Consider the following 19,382-nt stretch of genomic DNA (forward strand, 5'->3'; position numbering starts at 1 on the left):
CACTTGTAACAACTTCATCAAATCACGTCGAGATTATTATACTATATGAAGCAAGCGATAAGGGCCCAGCAAAAATTACTTAGGTGAATGTGTGTGGCTAAAATTAATGACCGAACATATCCAAATCTCATTCGGATTATCATTCGACAAGAAGCATGTGACATTATATGAAGATAATGGTGCATGTGTTGCTCAAATAAAAGAAAGATATATAAAAAGTGACGGAACATACATATTCCCCTAAGTTCTTCGCATTCACCCAAGAGCTTGAGAAGAATAAAGATATTGATATTTTTCGCATTCAGTCAAGTGAAAACTCATCAGATGTCTTCACAAATGCACTTCATACAACAATATTAAAAAATCATATATATAATATTGGGATGCGCAATCTACGAAATTTGTGAAGAATTGTTCGTGTTAACACGAGGTGGAGTTTACGTGACTGTACTTTTTTCCCTTACTAGGATTTTTATCCCAATGGGTTTTCCTAGTGATGTTTTTAATGAGACAGTATAAAAACACGTAATGAAGACAATCATTGTATCTTGATCATCATCACAAGGGAAGTGTTGAAAATAAAAGATTGAGTATTGAAATAAGAGTTGTAAATATTGAAAATTAGTATGTGAAGATGTTTGTAACGATGTATTCATTTTTGGATTATTTTCAAAAAAAATTCTATAAATAAGTTTCTCAATTTGTGAAGAAAGACATAATTGAGTAGACAAAATTTCATAAAATGTGTAGTTTAATATATTTTATGAGTTTGAGATTTTTACTTTTTAGCATAAATTTTTACTTTTAACAAACACAAACTTTTCAAAATTATCATCGCACAATGTAAAATAATAACCGAAGCGCGATTGATTTAGAAGCATTCCATATTTTGATGTTTAAAATTCAACTAAAGGTTAAAAAGCTACAAATCCTAGCGAATAATCCCAAAAAGGAAAAATATAGAAACGTGCTTTCTCATCTCCCAAACATAACCACAGCACACATAAATTTAACCTTGTACACATTCTCGTACAAGAAAGGAAATAAGAAATACAAGAAACTTCAAAGATACCAAAATCACCGTTTACATACTGGGCACCTCGTATTTTTCTAATGTAATGTACTAGCAAAGATTTATCCTTTTTGCCCCAGACATCTTTTGAGACTAATACAACGAAGTTCCATCATGAAACCGCTGCAGAATGGGCAGCATTTCGCCCTAAACCAACTCCCAAACCTAAAGGAATCGAATCGGTTTTTCTATTGTGATTACGGCCATGGCTACAATGAGAAGAATGGACATGACCATGAAGCGAGTTTGAGGTATTGTTCACATCAATTACTACTTGGCCATTTCCATTTGCTCGACTAGCATGATCGATGGATCCATTTGAATGGATGGCATTTCGTGTCATGTGCATCATCCCAATTCCTTCAGATTCATTCACCGATTCTTCAGGGCGCCGCTCGATATCTTCATTATAGCCATTTATCAAGAAATCTGTGCAGTTCTTCTTACACCCGTGATCGTACGGGTTACGGAATCTACCACCTGGTTCTCTTAGGTAGCTGTACCGCATCATGTTTGCCATTTCATTTGTTGTAATATTGCGAGAAATCTATATCAGGAAAGTGAATCATTTAGGAGTCGACTATAGGCTGTATCAGAAGTTAACTACCTCTCGTCAGATTATAAGAAAAGAATTGGCATTCCTAGGGCATGTATGGTAAGGCAACGTGGAAATTTGCAGAAATACAAACTTTTATCTATCAGGTAAACGTGAATGCTTTCTATGCAAGAAAGCGGGAATTAGAGAAAATGCATATGAAATGCGTACAACGAAGGACAAACAATTGCTATCAAAATAGCAATCAAGACAATCCCCATGCAACTGAAAAAAAAAATGTAAACACATAATATATGAACTATACAATGCATATCTGTTGATCCTGAAGTCCGCAGAGTGCACGACAAAGATGCTGGCCATGCAGATGTGTATGGAGAAAGAAGTCTACAAGAGAAAAACGACTCACGAGCAAAACATCAAACACAAGCAGCAGCAGAAGTGTACCTGAGAGACCTGTACAACAGTCAAGACTGCAACACCGGAAAGGAGGAAAAAGTCTGCAGCCAAAAATAATAAAGCACCAACATGCTGATTACCAGCATGGCTTAACCATGCGCCAAAGGTAGATGGAGCCGTTGGATCAGTCAACACTCCTGCAATGATAAGAAAATGCTAGAAGTGGATAAAAAGGCATAAAAGACACAGCCACATATAATGTCTATTACGGCTAACTGAGAAAAGAAGCTTAAATTCAAATCTTACTTATAAGTGCAACTACTCCGGTAATCAGCATTGCAACAACTTCCAGAACAAGAAACAAGAAGAAGTCCCATTTATTTTTCTGTTCAAGAAATAAAAAATGGGTAAGGGCACGACAAGTAAATTCTCACCTTGTTTCCCACTCTCTCTTATTAATGTAAAGAGCACAGAACTACATGTGAAATGTAAATTAACGCATTTATGTATAAGCAGTTATGAGACTAGAAGCTGCAATGATAAAGATAATGACCCGAAATCTCGCCATCAATCACTCCATTAAAGTGTGCCAATATGATTTGACCCCACAAACAAGAAATTCATAGATGTATTCACAACAGTAGCATAAAACAGAGTTAAGAAAGTGTTGAAGCACCTTGCCAATGCAATTAGACACCCATGGGCAATGATGGTCAAATTGTTCAACGCAACGATCACAGGTGGAGCAATGCTTTGCACGAAGAGGACGAACAATCTAATAAAGGAAAAAAAGGTATGATAGAGCAGATAAATAATTTATACAGGGACTCATTAATGGAGGGTTATGCATCATCGCAGTCAGAAGAAAGAAATAGTACCTTGCAGGTTGAGCAAAGTTGTGACCAATTCCCAGCAAGCAAAGCAGGATTATTTACCTCAACCTTCAACAAAGGTTCCTACAAAATCAATGAGTTGTATTCAAATATTTGCTAATTTAGAGAACAAGAAGTAATTTGAAACATATTAAAACTGAACATGGGGCAACTTACATCATCTTTCATGTTTTCTTGATCATATCTATTCATTTTGATAAACCCGGGATCCTTGCTACAATTACAAAGTCCAGAGTTACGCTATTGGACAAACCCCATACATAATACATATTAGAACTACAATGATCATAGTTTGACTGTCTTTCACCGTATGACAGAGTAAACAATAACTATCAAGGAAACATGAATACTTAAAAAATTTCAGTCAAATGGAAATCGCAATCTACATCTAAACAAAGAATGCAAGATTAAAAGTTCAATCGACGAAAATGATTACAATGACTTCTAAAAGGATACTGACTCGAATTTTACATGGATAAACAAGAAATAGTTACACAAAATCAACAGCTGCTGGACTGCACGTCAACAATGAATTAACTATATAATTAGTTTAGCACCAACATAAAACATATTTATGATCACCAGGTTCCGCAAACTTATACAACAACTACTGCCCAAAAATTCGTCAACCTATCAAAGCTTTCTAAACAATATCATTCTCTCTCACACCAATTATGGTACACAACACAACTAATGAAGATTCAATACATGTATAATTTCATCCATTAGGGTTTATATTATCATGAAACTAATAATTGGTTGCATCAAATTTCAATATTGCAGTTGGTGAGCAAATGGACCAGTTTCCACCCATGCCCGAATAATAAACTAAACAAACACTTCCATCACGCGTGTCAACTACTTCTCCGATTATTGTTCATTAAAAAATGTTTAGAAAACTATCTTGATAAATTTAAACATTCCATATAACTGAAGAGTTACCTGCTACATCTATAAAAGAGAACTAGTCCAGAGGTTGCCAAGAATACACCCATCCAAGCAAAGAGACCAAAACCAGCAGTTAATCTTGGCAAATTAGAAGCTGTGAACACAAACATTTTTTTTAAAGAATAATTACATACAAAAGGGCAATGATCCAGGTGGTAATACAATTCAGGAGAAATACCTGTAACAACTGAGTGGATATATGTCACAAGCAGCAAAAAGATCACACACCAAAGTAATGGAGCAAGTCCTAATTTTGAAAGTTTGCCAAGGAAGCTATTGCTATCCCACTTTTTGTCAAGCAACTTTCTAGCATTTCCCTGCAAATCAAATTCAAGCAATTGATAAGAATATGCCGGAGCATAAATATAAACAAAGATCCTGAATGTTAAAGCTTAAATGGAAAATAGGTAGTAAGAAAAAAGAAGAAGGGAAAATAACATTGTTGACCCGTACAGACTACATTCATGAACTGATGCCAAAATGATTAAAATTCTCATAATTATCTTACTTTTAGAGAAAGAACTTTTGAACTAAGTCAAAATCATTAATTTCATCATCATTATCTCAACAATTTGCATTGACGAAACAAAACATGATTAAATAGTTTGCGAAATACCTACAAGAAAAAACGCGACTTGTCTGTGATTCTTATCAGCAGCTAGCTGAGCAGGTGTAAGACCAGTATTATCAGTAACCATTAATTCTTCCTTCTTCCCAGCCTGCACCAAAACAGTGCATGCTTCTAAATTACCCCTAATGGCAGCCCAGTGAAGGGGGGTGCAACCTATAAGCATCAAAATATTTTTAATCAGGATAATATGCTTGTAGGACAACAATAAAAATGGAAAAAACATAAAACGACACCAGCATGTGAACCATTTCAACTGACCTTCTTTATCCTGCCGTCCCCTGTATGCATTTAGAAATAGCAAAAGACGTATGCAATCTGCAAAGCCCTTGTAAGCTGCCCTGTAGTTGTGCCAAAAAAATTAAGAAGTCCAAAATTGATTAATTCCTCAAAAATCAGGTCAATCAAATTCAAACACACTTAACATTAGCTTGTATAAAACTAGATGGGGAATTAGAGACTAATTACATGTAGCTATTTTAGCATCTTAACCTTACAAATAAATCTTAACGGCACAAGAGTTAGAGAGGGAAACATTAAGATATGATGAATGACATTAAAAATGAGCTTTAGGAGCATCACCTCTCACAATCGTTAAATTAATCCAACAGTCGCTGCTTACAATTAAACCATATAATAACATAGAAGAAAGCAAAGAAAAAAATTAAAAGCAATAGCTAGGATTGTTAGTAAACCATAATCAAGTTTATAATCTGAAGGGGATCATTAGGTACCTTTGTTACCAAACAAGGCTCGAAGTTCCATCTAGTTGTGTCTTTAAAGAGTCTAGTTCAGGAGAAAAATTTGTTGCATAGAAACCAATCGTGTGCTAGAACTAAAAATTAACTACAGCATAAAAGACTTAAAAGAGTAAAATATATGTTAAACTTTCAATAAGCAAAATTGGTTCACAGAAATCAAATCCAGGATCTACAAAATTGAAGCAAGCAACATACTTTCCCCCATAAATTAATTGTGGATGTTCTCAGACATCATGTTCCATTGAGCAAATTATATCAAATGTTGGATAATTGAGTTGGATGATTGAGATAACATAAAGGGAAGAAAAAAGTAAAACCAATTTTTGCTGAAACAAAAGAATAACAATTACATTTGTCAAGTACCAGTGTAAAGGGCTTCTTCCATCATTATCAGGAATATCAGGATCAGCATTCCACTTTGTGACTATGTGATAAAGAAAAGCCGTCTGACCATATTGCGCAGCAACATGTGTTGTCTGCAAATACAGAAAGTGCACATAATACACGGGAAAAGGTTGAGAGCTAGAAAAGAACAAATTTATTTGGAAAAATAGCATAAATATAAACAAAAGGATCAGACTACAAGACCAAATCCAATACAATATTCAACCCACTAGCACATAAATCAGGCAAATTTTCAATGGTTAAATATTCAGGAAAAACCACATCTCGATTGGAAAATATGTTCTAGTGCTTTCATCACCTTGAATAATTTGCAGAAAGTGTGCCTTAAAAGTTCTCACTTGTATACTAGACTCTCATCATAATTGACACGTCAACCATCATAAATTCTTCTGAAGACCACTTTCTAAAAAATAAAAGATAAAGACATTGGTATGTGGAAGTAATTCCAAATGTTTCTAGGATGTGAAGAATTCCTGTGACAAATAGTTTGATGCCTGTAACAACCCTTCATAATAACTATTCAAACAAACTAACCAATAAATACTTGCAATGAAAACCACGAGATTCAAAGTACACCTGATAGCCATTAAAATCAACTGAATTGACCCGAGCACCCTCCTGCAACAGAAGTTCAGCAACCTGGATTGCACCCCTAACAGCACTCCAGTGCAGAGCAGTTTGGCCCGTATTATCACGGGCATTAATATCAGCTCCATGCTGTCAATCACACCACAAAAAATAATCAGAACGCCTCAAGTTCTTAACAATTTACAAGAAGGCATAACAAAAATGGAAAAAAAAATTGAAGAATGTGTACCACTCACGTCCTCCTCTTCCATTTAAATTGTAATCCAAGCCCTAATTTTGAGAAATTAACTTTTGTCATCAATCACCTGCCCCCGGATTAACCCCCCTCTTTTATTTTTGAGGCCACTGAAATTTAAGGCGTGTAGCTCCACAAAGAAGAAAAATAATAAAATGTGAAAACTTTGTTACTCAAAAATCTTGCATTTACTTTTGCCGGTCAAAACTCTTACATGCACTATGTAAACCAGAAACTTCATTAAACTTTGGAAGTAAATCCAATTAGTCAGTCTGCAAAGCTCTGATGATACATTAGAAAACTTAACTCCACAACTTCAACATGTTTCTAAAGATATATCATTTGTGAGTATGCATTATAGACACTCTTGCAATCAATGCAAATAGACAGAAAGGCCTGAATCATGATTTTAAACATGCCTCAGTCACAGGCTCCCCGCAAAGGTATATATTACCTTCTCACAATCAAATAACCAGCACATTTCACATCCTCGAAAACAGTTTCCTAAACTCACTATACCAAGCAAAGTCAACCCGTTACTTCATCAAATCATTTCCTCATATTATTGTGAATAACCATATCCAACAGTCTAATGATGCAAAACCAATACCAAAATACCAATTGAACTCTTAACAAAAATTTACAAGGTCGAAATAATTGCAAATCAAACCCCAAAAAACAAAAACGCTCACAAAACCTCCGATACCTCTATGATGTATTGCGCGGCGGCAGTCCGATTATTGAGTGCCGCCCATTGAAGTGCATAATAACCTAAGCTATCGGGCTCCGAAACAGAGCAACCCTCGCTCTCGACCAGCCGCTGCAGCTTCTCCATGTCACCATAAGCGGCCGCCGTGTACACGTCGTTCCTCAAGCTCTCGTCTTCCACAACCACAGCCGCTGTCTTTCCACCATTCGAGGAAATATCTCCGGATTCCACCTCGTCCACCACCTCGATCTCCGATGCCATTTGCTAATCGGATTGCGCAATCGGAAATCGGTTGGATTCAATATAACGAATTGATCAACAATGCGTGTTAAGGCGTCGTTTGTTGACCAATTATCACAAGGTTTTCTCTGCCAATTATAAGGTTTTTCTTGGAAGGTTAGGCTGCAGCATGTACGGGCCTCGGAGGTCAGATTTTCAATTTTTTTTTTATATATTTTTACTAGTTTTGAATTCGAAAAATCTTTCAAATTTGATTGAGAAAATATTAGTAAAAAAATTAAACTAGTGATTATATATGTACATCTTACTAAAGTTTTTTCTTTTTGAGACGTTGTGACGATATATGAGACGAGTCAATCTTATATATATTCACGATAAAAAATATAACTCGTGAGACCGTCTCACACAAGTTTTTATCCATAATTTGTTACCATTGATCTCGAGAATGAGAGAGGCAGTGGCGAAGCCACATGTATAGAGATATCCGGACTTTAACCCGGGTAGTCCAATTTTTTTTTAAAAAAAATTATATGTAAATTTTGTATAATTTTATATTAATATGTTAGCTCAAGTAGATTAATTTAAAACATTAAAAGATTCTAAATTTTAAAATTCTACTTCGGACATAGTCATATTCTTATTCTTACACATGAGAAGGAACAAGAGCTCAATTTCTTTTTAAAGAGTGAGAGAAATATGATGGCTTCCTAGTTTTTTTTGAAAAAAAATAAAATAAAGTCTTAACATATTTATGAGTGAGTCTCATGTGAGACCGTCTCACGGATCTTAATCGTGAGACGGGTCAACCCTACTCATATTCACAATAAAAAATAATACTCTTAGCATAAAAAGTAATACTTTTTCATGGATAATCCAAATAAGATATCCGTCTCACAAATACGACCCGTGAGACCGTCTCACACAAGTTTTTGCCCATATTTATTCCCAAATTAGGTGGTTGGTTGTGGGAATTTTTGTACTTTAATGATTTTAAAAAAGACAAAAATTTATGTGAGACGGTCTCACGGGTAGTATTTTGTGAGACAAATATCTTTTTGGTTCATCAATGAAAAAATCTCACGGGTCGTATTTTGTGAGACAAATATCTTTTTGGGTCATCGATGAAAAAATATTACTTTTTATGCTCAAAGTATTACTTTTTATGATGAATATGGTAGTGTTGACCTGTCTCATCAATAAAAATTTGTGAGACCGTCTCACAAAATATCTACTCCTTTAATCTAAAAAGAGAGAGTTTTAAATAGACTGAGTCTTATTTAGTTTACAGCTGGTATTATTTGAAAATTGAAATTGACTTTAAATAAAATATGTATTACGGGTGACCCGTATGGCCAAGTTTTTATCGATGAAGATAATTAATTACAAATGCAATTTATTTTTATGGAATATATTATATAAACACATTACTCATAGCCTTTTTTTTAAAAAAAAATTTAAAAGAAATTGTAGACTACCACGAGAAAAGTCAATGAAATTGTTTTTGAAGATTTTTCGAAAAAGAAAAAATATTTTTGGAAACCTTAATTTAAAAAAAAAAATAGAGAGAAATTCAAGCTATGATGAAGACTAGCTATTTCGAAATAAATTTAATTTATAAAAAGTATAAAAGGCGTAATTTAAAATTAAATATTTTTTTAGATCATGCATTTTTTAAAATTAGGTATATTTACTCCATTTACAAGGTTACCAAAAGGTTTTATATTTAGATTTTTACGGTCAGATTTGTATTTATCCCTATTTTGAAGGATCGTAAAAACGTTTCATATGAGTAATTGCTTAAAAGCTATCGACATTGATAACTTATACATCAGAATACAGAATTCAACTGTTCAGATGATTGAGTTTATGTTACATCGAAAGTAGATATCTCGGTTTTTGTTTTGTATAAAATGATCGGCTGATCATCTAACTTAAAAAAAAAACAAGGTCTATTAATACTTTTTTTTTATAATGAGATGATCGGTCGATCATCTTATACAAACACATCGACAATAGAACCATCTATATAACATAAACTCACTTTGTTTAAAGTTAGTACAGTGCATAGCTTAAAATCGAATATTGCATCTTCTACATCTGATAAAAGGAAACAAGGGAAAACAAAATTGACATTCCTCTTGGTTTTCACTATTCTTCCCCACCTTCATCATTAATTGGATGGTATGTTGTATCATTACAATTAATTCATCTATTTGATAAAAAAAAAAAAAAAAAAACAAATTTGTTAAAATCTGGTCCATACATTTTTCTTTGAGAGCTGAAACCGTAAAATTATATTTTTTTAAAAAAAAATGATTTAAAAAAAGTTAAAAAATAATTTGTGCAATTAAATAAATTTATTTTGATTGTTTTAAATAACATTAAGCCATGTATCATATCAAACCAAATTTAAAAATTGACTCTCAAAATATTTAAAATAATCAATAAGATTTTTTATTGGGTAAAAAAGGGGAAATTTGGCATATAAATTATTACAAAATTTTCTATTGTAAAATGTGCTCCTCAGCTCGATTTTTAAAATATGGTATTATTTCCTTGATTTGAATCTATGAAAATGCTTATAAAAATATGACATCCTTTTATATATTTTTGCCTGGAGAAATTTTTTAGCTTAAAAAATGGTAATATGGGGGTTAGATTCTAAACTTCAAAACCTCAATTCTGATTTTTTTTTAATCACTCGACAACACTCTCGAAAAGTACAAATATTCTTTCACACATCTCGTAAAGAAACAAATGATAAAATCGAATCGTTTTCATAATCTCACAACTCGAATTGCACGTTCTTATAGAAATTCATTCTTCTCCAATATAATATCACCATCTTTTGTTGGACGAATTATCAAAAAAAAAAAAGATCGATATACTGTAACAAGAGTACGAAAAAATAAACATCAAATCGAAAGAAAGGAAAATCCACATACTAAGCCAATAATCTCCACTCATAAGAACTACGAGATCACCCCATGGCGCCTTCCGATATTTGATTTATATGTTTATATTTTGTAAGAATTATTATACACATAGTATCATGCATTTTTTACATGATATTTTTTACTTTATCTAAAATAACACACATACACACACACACACACACTATCTCTCTTTAAATAGACATAAAGGACCCAATTGCAATTATCCTCATTTATCAATGATTGCTCAAAGTCTCTTCCATCCACAATTGGATAAAGTTACCGTAACACCCCCACGCACCCATCTCATTTAATGAAATTTTTTTCAAATAATTACAAATCAACCCCTTAAAGTGAAATATCAACCAGACCCCCAATTGACAAAACCCTAGAGTCATCAGACCAAAACCCTAGTCAAACGTATTTAGTATTTTTATGTTATCGAATTACTTTTGGACAACCAAATTCAACCCTAGACAGAGGAAGCACTCACTGCCTGCGTCTACTTCCTGGTTCGATAGCCGTTTGTTTTCCTTCTCTTTCGTTCTTGGAACTTGCACTTCTCTCCATTGTTCTTCTAAATTTTTCAGTGACTTTTTTTAGGGGGAGTTTCTTTTATTTGGTCACATGGAGGTGGTGAGTTCTGACGTAGTGTGCAGATTTGCTGAGGCTGCAGCGCTTCAAACTATCTTGGCTGCTCAAAAGTCCCTTGCTTGCTTTCTTTTGCTGGTACTCTGTTTTTTTTTTTGTTAGAGTTTGATTTGCATTTTTTTTCCTATTTTGGATTTCGGATTGGTGATTTGGGTTTCTGAGACTTTGCTTTAGTTTTGAATTTTGAGATTTGGTGGTGCTGCTTCTTGTGTGGTTTCTTTTAGCTAAATGGGCGAGTCTAGGTTTTCCCTTTCCCTCTTTCCCATTTTAGTATCTTTTGTATTATCGGTATATGGTGTCTGAATCTTTTTTTCTTGTGGAATTATGGAATCCTTTTTCGTTAAGAGTTTGACTTGACTGTTGTGCTCTGGTTTGATATGTTGTTTATCTTTTCTTATTTTGTTGTTTTTCGTCTGAGTTAAACCGGAAAGAGGACTTTCTTGAGCCACGGCTGTGACAGGAACACTGCAACTCAAGATTTGGTTTTGTAACTATTGAATTTGTCTCCAAGTTTTCTTGTGTTTACGTTCAGGATGTCTTTCCTTAGGCTGGTTTATTCTAAAAAATATATTTTTTGCCACGTGTAATCTGTTTTGTGAGGATTTTCGCAGTCTAGATATGGTTAATATATTCCAATCAAGTAAATTACTTTGCTGTCACATTCCAGTGACTAAACTATGGAGTTTGAACACTTCTCTGGAGGTTTACATCAAAACTCGTAAACATCACACCACAGTTTCGGCGATATTGCTGACTCGAGTGAGTTTTTATTACCCTAGAAAACAAATTCAGGGGGGTCTGGATAGGAAAGGCTGGACAAAGCCGCTCACTGGAAGGAAAATTTCGTTTTTTTTTTGGTTTTGTGCTTGGATGTGGTACTCATTCGTAATTTACATTTTACTTGAAAACCCTTGCTTTGTACTTCAGTAATTCTTTCAAGTAAATATATGTTCATTTTGAAATATCTTCCGATTGACTGTTTCCTAACATTCTCGCTGAGTATTGTGGGTGTATGGCCTCTACTTACAGTTTATATATTTATGTTGTTATCTTGAATCACACTATTTCCAGTTTTGTGTTTTTTAAGCATGGAGCTGATCTAGTGAAATGAGTGAAACAATGTACTTTCTTAATTAACTAAATGATTTCTATAGATGGGAGCTCTGTTGAACAACATTAATGGGCTACCTGACTTGACGGAGAAAAGGTAATATTTGTTTTCTTCACTAGAATATTTCTTACCAAAAAAATATCGTGTATAAAGTGAATAAATGTTGAGCATTGGCAGGTTCCCGATTGACGATCTTCATAGATTGGAAAAGCCTGGCCCCGAAAACAAAGATGCATCCGACACAGAGGATGATGATGAAGATGACGATGCTGATGAGCCTGATGACGATGATGATGCTGGTGACGAAGATTTCTCGGCTGGCGAAGAAGGTGGAGATGATGAGGAAGGGGATCCAGAAGACGAACCGGAAGCCAATGGTAACGGAGGTAGTGGTGATGATGAGGAGGATGATGATGATGGGGATGATGATGAGGACGGCGATGAGGATGAGGGAGATGAGGAAGAGGAGGAAGAGGAGGATCAACCACCGGCCAAGAAGAGGAAGTGAAGTAGCTGCAGATGATGTTTCTTTAGTTCCTTTTTTCTTGGTTGGCTGTGTTTAAGAGAATGAGGATAATTTAGCTCTGTTTGTTATAATCGAGTAGGAAATGGATCGTACTTGTTTGGATTAAACTATGTTTTGTTATTTGATAGAATTTCATCTGCTCCATTTTGTGGAGAGATGAGAATTCTGGATCTTATGTTAGTTGTATGATTTATTAATGCCATATTTGTGTTTAGAATAGTAAGTTTACTGCCTGTTTGAAATTACTTGTCGCTAGTTCATTTCCATGGATTGTAGCCAGCACGTGGTGACTCGGGTACAAGTTCTATAATTTATTTTCCCGATTCTTCTGTTGTTTTCGATGAGGGTTATGCGTCGACAAAGATGTTTCTTAACAAAGCATGAGATTGCGTATCATCCTTCCTGCTTTCGGGAAAGTTCTACACTATTTATTGCCACTCGGAGATATAGCCTTTTCGGAAGTGGCTTATGAACGATACGGGCAACTTTCATTTGAAACATCATACAAGTTCATAGAGGAAAAATATTTTGGAGCTTATACAATTTTTAATCCTAATATCAAAATTAAAAGATCTCGATTTGTTTGGATAACTTCCGACAGCCATATAAAACGTTTACTATGGTACTGTCTTTGCCATTCCACGAGTGTCTCCGACAGCCTGCCATTTGCATTTCCGATGTATGTTTGATCATTTATAAAAAAATATAAAGGATCTTTTGAATCTCCGATGTATTTATGATTGTTCGTAGAAGTACGAAGGATACATATGATCTAATATTGTCGGAAATAGGGGTGAAAATCACCTCTTCACAAGGTTAGTTATTGCAAGTACGGGTTGAATATCAGTATATCACACTCATACAACAAAGTAAGACTACCAAATTCTATGTGCTATCAAGACTGTATATTACTTTTCTAATTCTGCCGAATCATGTGGAACTACAAGTGACTGTCTTGATTCAATGGCTGTCATAAACCAGGAGGTAGGAGGAAAGAAAATCAAATTGTATGTATAATTTGTTTCGATAATACGCATTTTACCTTCATTCGCCATCTGATTTTGTCCCACCCCATACCCATTTCAAATTCTTGAATCTTGATCCACCATGAACATGAGTAGTAGATTAGATAGCAAAGTCCTGATGCAAAACTTCCTAAATTTTCTTGTTATTCCACGATTATCGTAATAGCGACTTGGTTCGTTCATATCCCGGCATGTTTTTAGTTCATAAGACAGAATTATACATGACGTACTAAACAACTTCTTATTTATTAACTTCCTCGTCCCTCATTTTGTCATCATATACGATGGTTTCCCCCACAACCTCTTCTCACACTTTCATTTCCCTGGTATTCTTCTAGCTTCTCATGTTTATATTTCAATTGAAATTCTAAAATCACTTGTATTTTCTGTGACCTTTTAGGTATCATTTCATTGATATAGAAACAAATGGAAAAAATTAAAACTTATGGCACTTTAAGTTTTAAAAAACGTTTTCATAAAATAATTATCGAAAACACATTTATTTTTAAAACAACTTTTAACATATTTTATAATTTTTTTGTTAAAAACTATTTTTATAAAATGTTTTATAAGTATTTGTCCAAACGAAGTCACGATTATAAAGACAACAAGAAATTTTGTTTACATTTATTGGGTACTATAATATCTGTTAGATCATTGGACACGTTAGTAGATATAAATTATAGCATCAATCAATCTAATTAGAAGCCACTGTCTAAGCAAACCTATTTTATGTAAAATAATTCGATATGTAGTACAAGGACATTGCATGTTATTATTATTATTTTTAATGAAAATGATTACAATAAATAACCTTTAAGATTAATCTTCTTCACTTTTAATTTCGATTCTACCTCGCGGCGTTCTCGTTTTTTGGGATTGGAAACTTCTAGTGGGTTTATGTGATTTACGAGTGAGTTTTATGTGAGACCGTCTCACGGATCATAATCTGTGAGACGAGTCGACCCTATCCATATTCACAACAAAACGTAATACTCTTAGCATAAAATTTAATAATTTTTCATGGATGACCCAAATAAGAGATCCGTCTCACAAATACGACCCGTAAGACCGTCTCACACAAGTTTTTGCCGTGATTTATTTAGGTTTATTATATATGATAAGATTTGTTAGCAAACCTTGCACTGGGTGTTTCACAACTTAAATATTTATTTCTGATAGAGTTGCTAAGTGATTGTCCCCTTAATCCAGACTGTAGTACGCATACAAGAATGGCAATTTTGAGTTTTCAACTCCAAAACACAGATTTGTGATTTGAGTATTAACTTGGCGCCTTCACTGACGAAGACAGAGGAAACACCAGCCTATTTACCCATCGATGCTTAGCTATACCAGCAACTAATGCATGACTGGTCCATCAATCATAACATAATGTAAAACCCTTGGATATTCAAATTTATGGAGCAACATCATAAGCACAATCTCTTTCTTGCAAGTCAATGCGTATCATATTAAGGCGGTGTGAAAGTCGAAACTGCATATTCGGAGAATGGCAAAACAAAGATCAAACACACCTGAACTATGGTTGATAAGCTAAGTTGAAAAAACACTGATAATGGAATAATGGATTATTCACCATATCACAGATGAATTCTGCAGCATGAAAAATCTTAGAGAACAATAACGATGTTGGATAAAACATCAAAGTCGCACATAATTTAAATGCTAAATCTTGTCATGTGTTGCTTTCCGGATCCCTAGCAGGGTATAACAAATCCAGTACGCACAAACATCTGTGCACCGTTCAAGACAGAGCTAAGAACTCTAAAATTTTATAACTAAACGAACCTACTGTTGCTTATAAGTTATCACTTGAAAATCCTTTTGATAAAAGGATCTGATCAGACACAAAACAGACGCAATAGCAAGACATTATCTATTAATAACAAAGTTGACAATTCAGAAAAAAAAAATCAATTTTAGCAAACATTGCAATAACAATGTCATATTCGAACTCAATAAACAAACAGGCATCACTTCAGATGATGACACTAAAATCTAATACGAAGATAACTAACCGCAAACAAGAACATGACAAAACACCTTAATATACTAACCAGCAGCCAACAAGAAATACTTACTAGGATGGCAGATTTCCAGCCCGGAAGATTGCGAACTTTGACACGACTGAATCAGAGTGGTCGATTCCATTTTGTTTAAAGAACTCCTCGATCATTCCCTTAACTCTCTCAGGCTCCACGCTCTCGCACTCCACCTCGTACAAATCCCCGAATTCATACTTAGTCTCATCCACCTCCAATTTCACCTCATTCCACTCATAAACGTTCCTCACATTCTTAAACCCTCCCAACCCCATAAAACCTGATACGCCAAATTCTTCTTTTACTCTCCTCAGAACCCTTGAATTCATTTCCGTTAGCTTCCCAGGGTCCTCAAAGCAAGCTCTCCCTATGTTAGGGTCCACCTCCTCCTCGTCTTCCTCAACACGGCTCACGCCGTTGATGATAATTGCTTTAGCCTTGAGGCAAGCGAAGCATTTAGGGAGGTGAGTTTGCTCGTGGAACCGAAGACGGAATATGGCTCGGCGTGAGCTCAACTCAGAAGCCGAGCCGTCAAAGAATGTATTGTGCTGATGATGAGTGACGACATGAAATGGAGAAAGTAACGAGAGCAGCTTCTGATAGGAGGCTTTGTTCGGTAGTCGCAGCTTAACTTCAATCTCCATTAAGTTTGCCAATAACGATGCCTTATTGACTGAAAAATAACCAATTTATTTTTTAATGAAAACTGACGAGAAAATGATGTGGGTATATGATCTGGGGTGTCACTAGAGGCCGATACGATGGGATTTGGAGGAGGGATCGAGGGAGGAGCGGTCGAAGTGGTGAAGGAGGGAGGACGACGCGGTGGTGGCTGCAGAGGAGGATGAAGATGAGGCGGCGGCGGCGGCGGCTCGCTTGCGGGCTTCTTCGAGTTCCTCTTTGTCTTCAACTTTGACCTCTATTTTTGTGGGCTTCCTTCGAAGCATCTCGCCTGTTCGGTTGATCTCAAAACCCGAGCATCTTCATAATCATGGCTTCGAATTTGGAATCAAAATTTCCAATTAATGCTCCACTGAAGATAAATTCGACCCGACCTTAGTTTTGGCGGTAGCCGACTAGGTCGATGGATGCGTCCTCGGGGTAAGGTTCGAATTTTCACTCCCCTGTTTTTTTTTAAAAAAAAAAACATTTTTTTTAGAATCCAAATTTTCTTGTCCAATCATTTTTTTCTTGAATTTTTGCTATTTATAATTAGTCGGGCTAAATGCAGGTTCTTGATCATTGATCGAAGACCGAGTAGCCTTAATACTTTGTAAAATTTCCCAAGTGAGAAATTATCGGAGTTTCATGACTCTCGGACTTGAATAAAATGTCGGAATCTCATTCCTCCCGGGTTTAGATGAGGTGTCGGGGTATTATTTCTCTTAGGCTTGCATAAAGTGTCAGGGCCATGTCTTTCGGGTTTAGATAAGGTGTCAGTGCATCGTCTTCCAAGCTTGAATAAGGTGTCGGGGCATCATGTCTCCCGAGCTTAGATAAGGTGTCGGGGTCTCATCACTTCCGGACTTAGATAAGGTGTCGGGACCTTATGCTCCCGGGCTTACATAGAGTATCGAGATCTCATGTATCTCAGGCTTGAATTAGGTGTCGGGGCCTCATATCTCCCGAACTTAGATAAATGACTTTCACTCATATTAAAAATGATAAAATGAATTTTTATTGATAATCAAATGTTGTATACAAGAATTAAGCATAATATTTATTGAAATGAAAATCATATCGGGTGTCATGACTCCAGGGATATTTTGGTTGTTTTCTCGGATGAATGGGAACTATCTTCGCCCTTTCCTCCCCCTGTGGATGCTTTCAATGAGGAGGGAACCTGTCTGTCGTTGCTTGTTGAATAGCCATTGCTATCCACTAGGCCAGTTCTTTCGGAGCAACGATGATGATTGGTTGAGGGTCACCAGAGAGCGGATTACCCTAGGGACCCCTGAGTCTGTGGTCTCCTTTCCGGAGGGATCTCTGTGAGTTGAGTTTCGAGTGAAAATCTTATCTGCGTCTACAGATCTGATTCTCACATACATCTTCAATGATGATGACTTGGTCGATTGGGTGAGCTAGGTGGATAATCTACCTGGCAGAGATGTGTACATTTCATGTAAAGATTTTTTACCTGATGGGCGGAGCCCAGATGGCCTGGCCTGCGCTGTGAGTACTCGACAGGGTAGGGTGAGCTCAAGTGGCATGGCCTGTAATGTGAGCCCTATTGATCGGGTAGGATGAGCTAGGGTCAGATAATCTGAGCACACTCAAACAAGAAAATATCAGTGGGACGCTAGAAGAGTTTTCGGTATGGTCACTCTGACACTCAAGTTAGTACAGGGCTCACTAAGTAGATAAAAAATTTATTGAATGCTATAGAATACAATATCTCATGTCCAAGTGAATAAGCAAACCTGAATATTTATAGGGGAGAAGATGACCTCGATTGTAGCGCAGAGATATTTATAGAGAAGAAGATGACCTCGATTATGACAATAGGCATGGCGACCCACATGATTCCTGGTCTTGTCATGGGTATTGATTTGTCGCTGCTCCCATCTCCTCGTGGTCGGTCTGAGTAAGAAGGAACCGACCTGGACGGTTCTTGCCGGTGACCTTGTTAGGTTGATTTAAGTTGTATTCGCAAATGCTTTAATTTATAAATTTGCAAAACATTTTTAAATAAAGTTTGTAATCATTTTTTGTATGCATTTGCAAATACTATTTTAATTCTCTGAAATTTCTACAACTTCCAATATCAGATTCTCTGTCTACATAAAAAAAAAAAAAAATTCTTCACTTTTTAGTTATGTTAGTATTTAATGAAACCTTGATTTTTTCATGATTAAGAATATTCATTCTTGAATAATGAAAATTTAATCTATCTGTTAGTGTGAATAATTAGCTATTGGGTTTAGGCTAAAGAGTGAGTCTCATGTGAGATCGTCTCACGGATCATAATCTGTGAGACGAGTCAGCTCTACCCATATTCACACTAAAAAATAATACTATTAGCATAAAATAATATTTTTTCATGGATGACCCAAATAAGAGATCCGTCTCACAAATACGACTCTTGAGACCGTCTCACATAAGTTTTTGTCTAGCTTAAATTAAAAGGGCATTCGTATCTTGTGGATATGTACCTCATTTATCAATCTTTAATGGTCAATTTGGAACAACAGAGTAATTAAAACATTAATAGATAGCTATGTAAAATGAAATTTCAAGTCATAAATCTTGTTGACCTTTTTATTGGATTTGTATTCTGCTTTTGATTTTGTGCCTATGTATATTTTTGTTTTTTTCTACCATTCATTTTTTTTAAAAAATATACAATAGAGGGGAAAGCTCGAATATATATAAGTTCGATGTTCTTGATATTTTATATGTTCAGTTTTATTCATATTATTACCAAATTTTTAGAATGTTTTTGTTTCCAGGCACGAGAAGTAATTTATGTTAAATAAAAAATAAATTAAATTTTTAAATCGAAAAATGCATATGAAAGATTATTTATAAGAGTACTCTATAGATTTGGTGTATGCTTATGTAGTATAGAAGTATAAATTATAACAAAAGAAAATTTGACAAGATAAAAAGAGGAGAAAATATTTTTTCGTAAAAAAAAAAAGA

The 19,382-nt window shown here is 35.1% G+C and overlaps 3 protein-coding genes across 4 annotated transcripts; 1 reads left to right on the forward strand and 2 right to left on the reverse strand.

The window, feature by feature from the left end:
* Positions 1-958: 958 nt before the first annotated feature.
* LOC140818237 (protein S-acyltransferase 24-like) lies at positions 959-7,617 on the reverse strand. The gene is made up of 13 exons (XM_073178141.1): positions 7,189-7,617; positions 6,236-6,376; positions 5,618-5,730; positions 4,755-4,834; positions 4,486-4,649; positions 4,044-4,182; positions 3,860-3,959; positions 3,074-3,131; positions 2,903-2,980; positions 2,701-2,799; positions 2,331-2,409; positions 2,073-2,221; positions 959-1,619 (listed from the first exon to the last, which is right to left on the reverse strand). The coding sequence occupies exons 1-13, from the start codon at positions 7,450-7,452 to the stop codon at positions 1,185-1,187; spliced, it is 1,899 nt and encodes a 632-aa protein (XP_073034242.1). The 5' UTR covers positions 7,453-7,617; the 3' UTR covers positions 959-1,184.
* A 3,100-nt stretch (positions 7,618-10,717) lies between these two features.
* LOC140818437 (uncharacterized) lies at positions 10,718-12,875 on the forward strand. The gene is made up of 4 exons (XM_073178389.1): positions 10,718-10,876; positions 10,968-11,093; positions 12,170-12,222; positions 12,304-12,875. The coding sequence occupies exons 2-4, from the start codon at positions 10,992-10,994 to the stop codon at positions 12,632-12,634; spliced, it is 486 nt and encodes a 161-aa protein (XP_073034490.1). The 5' UTR covers positions 10,718-10,876; positions 10,968-10,991; the 3' UTR covers positions 12,635-12,875.
* Positions 12,876-14,861: 1,986 nt separating this feature from the next.
* LOC140818506 (triphosphate tunnel metalloenzyme 3-like) lies at positions 14,862-16,874 on the reverse strand. Of its 2 annotated transcripts, none has more exons than XM_073178487.1 (2): positions 15,780-16,874; positions 14,862-15,172 (listed from the first exon to the last, which is right to left on the reverse strand). In XM_073178487.1, exons 1-2 carry the CDS (start codon positions 16,382-16,384, stop codon positions 15,145-15,147), a joined length of 633 nt encoding a protein of 210 aa, XP_073034588.1. In that variant the 5' UTR covers positions 16,385-16,874; the 3' UTR covers positions 14,862-15,144. The 2 variants fall into 2 exon arrangements, with proteins under 2 accessions (XP_073034588.1, XP_073034589.1); XM_073178488.1 differs by lacking the exon at positions 14,862-15,172 and adding an exon at positions 15,220-15,431.
* Positions 16,875-19,382: the final 2,508 nt, after the last annotated feature.

This window comes from Primulina eburnea, chromosome 17 (assembly GCF_022965805.1).
Source record: "Primulina eburnea isolate SZY01 chromosome 17, ASM2296580v1, whole genome shotgun sequence".
Classification (NCBI taxonomy): Eukaryota; Viridiplantae; Streptophyta; class Magnoliopsida; order Lamiales; family Gesneriaceae; genus Primulina; species Primulina eburnea.

Excerpts from the sequence above, each read along its gene's own strand:
- LOC140818237 (XM_073178141.1), bottom strand. The coding sequence starts at position 7,452 with ATGGCATCGGAGATCGAGGTGGTGGACGAGGTGGAATCCGGAGATATT. Across the intron at positions 4,650-4,754 it reads GGGACGGCAGGATAAAGAAG|GTTGCACCCCCCTTCACTGG; the intron begins GTCAGTTGAAAT and ends TGATGCTTATAG. Across the intron at positions 2,410-2,700 it reads TGTCTAATTGCATTGGCAAG|AAAAATAAATGGGACTTCTT; the intron begins GTGCTTCAACAC and ends TTTCTTGAACAG.
- LOC140818437 (XM_073178389.1), top strand. The coding sequence starts at position 10,992 with ATGGAGGTGGTGAGTTCTGACGTAGTGTGCAGATTTGCTGAGGCTGCA. Across the intron at positions 11,094-12,169 it reads TTGCTTGCTTTCTTTTGCTG|ATGGGAGCTCTGTTGAACAA; the intron begins GTACTCTGTTTT and ends TGATTTCTATAG. Across the intron at positions 12,223-12,303 it reads CCTGACTTGACGGAGAAAAG|GTTCCCGATTGACGATCTTC; the intron begins GTAATATTTGTT and ends GAGCATTGGCAG.
- LOC140818506 (XM_073178487.1), bottom strand. The coding sequence starts at position 16,384 with ATGGAGATTGAAGTTAAGCTGCGACTACCGAACAAAGCCTCCTATCAG. Across the intron at positions 15,173-15,779 it reads GCTGGAAATCTGCCATCCTA|TTTCGACTTTCACACCGCCT; the intron begins GTAAGTATTTCT and ends CCGAATATGCAG.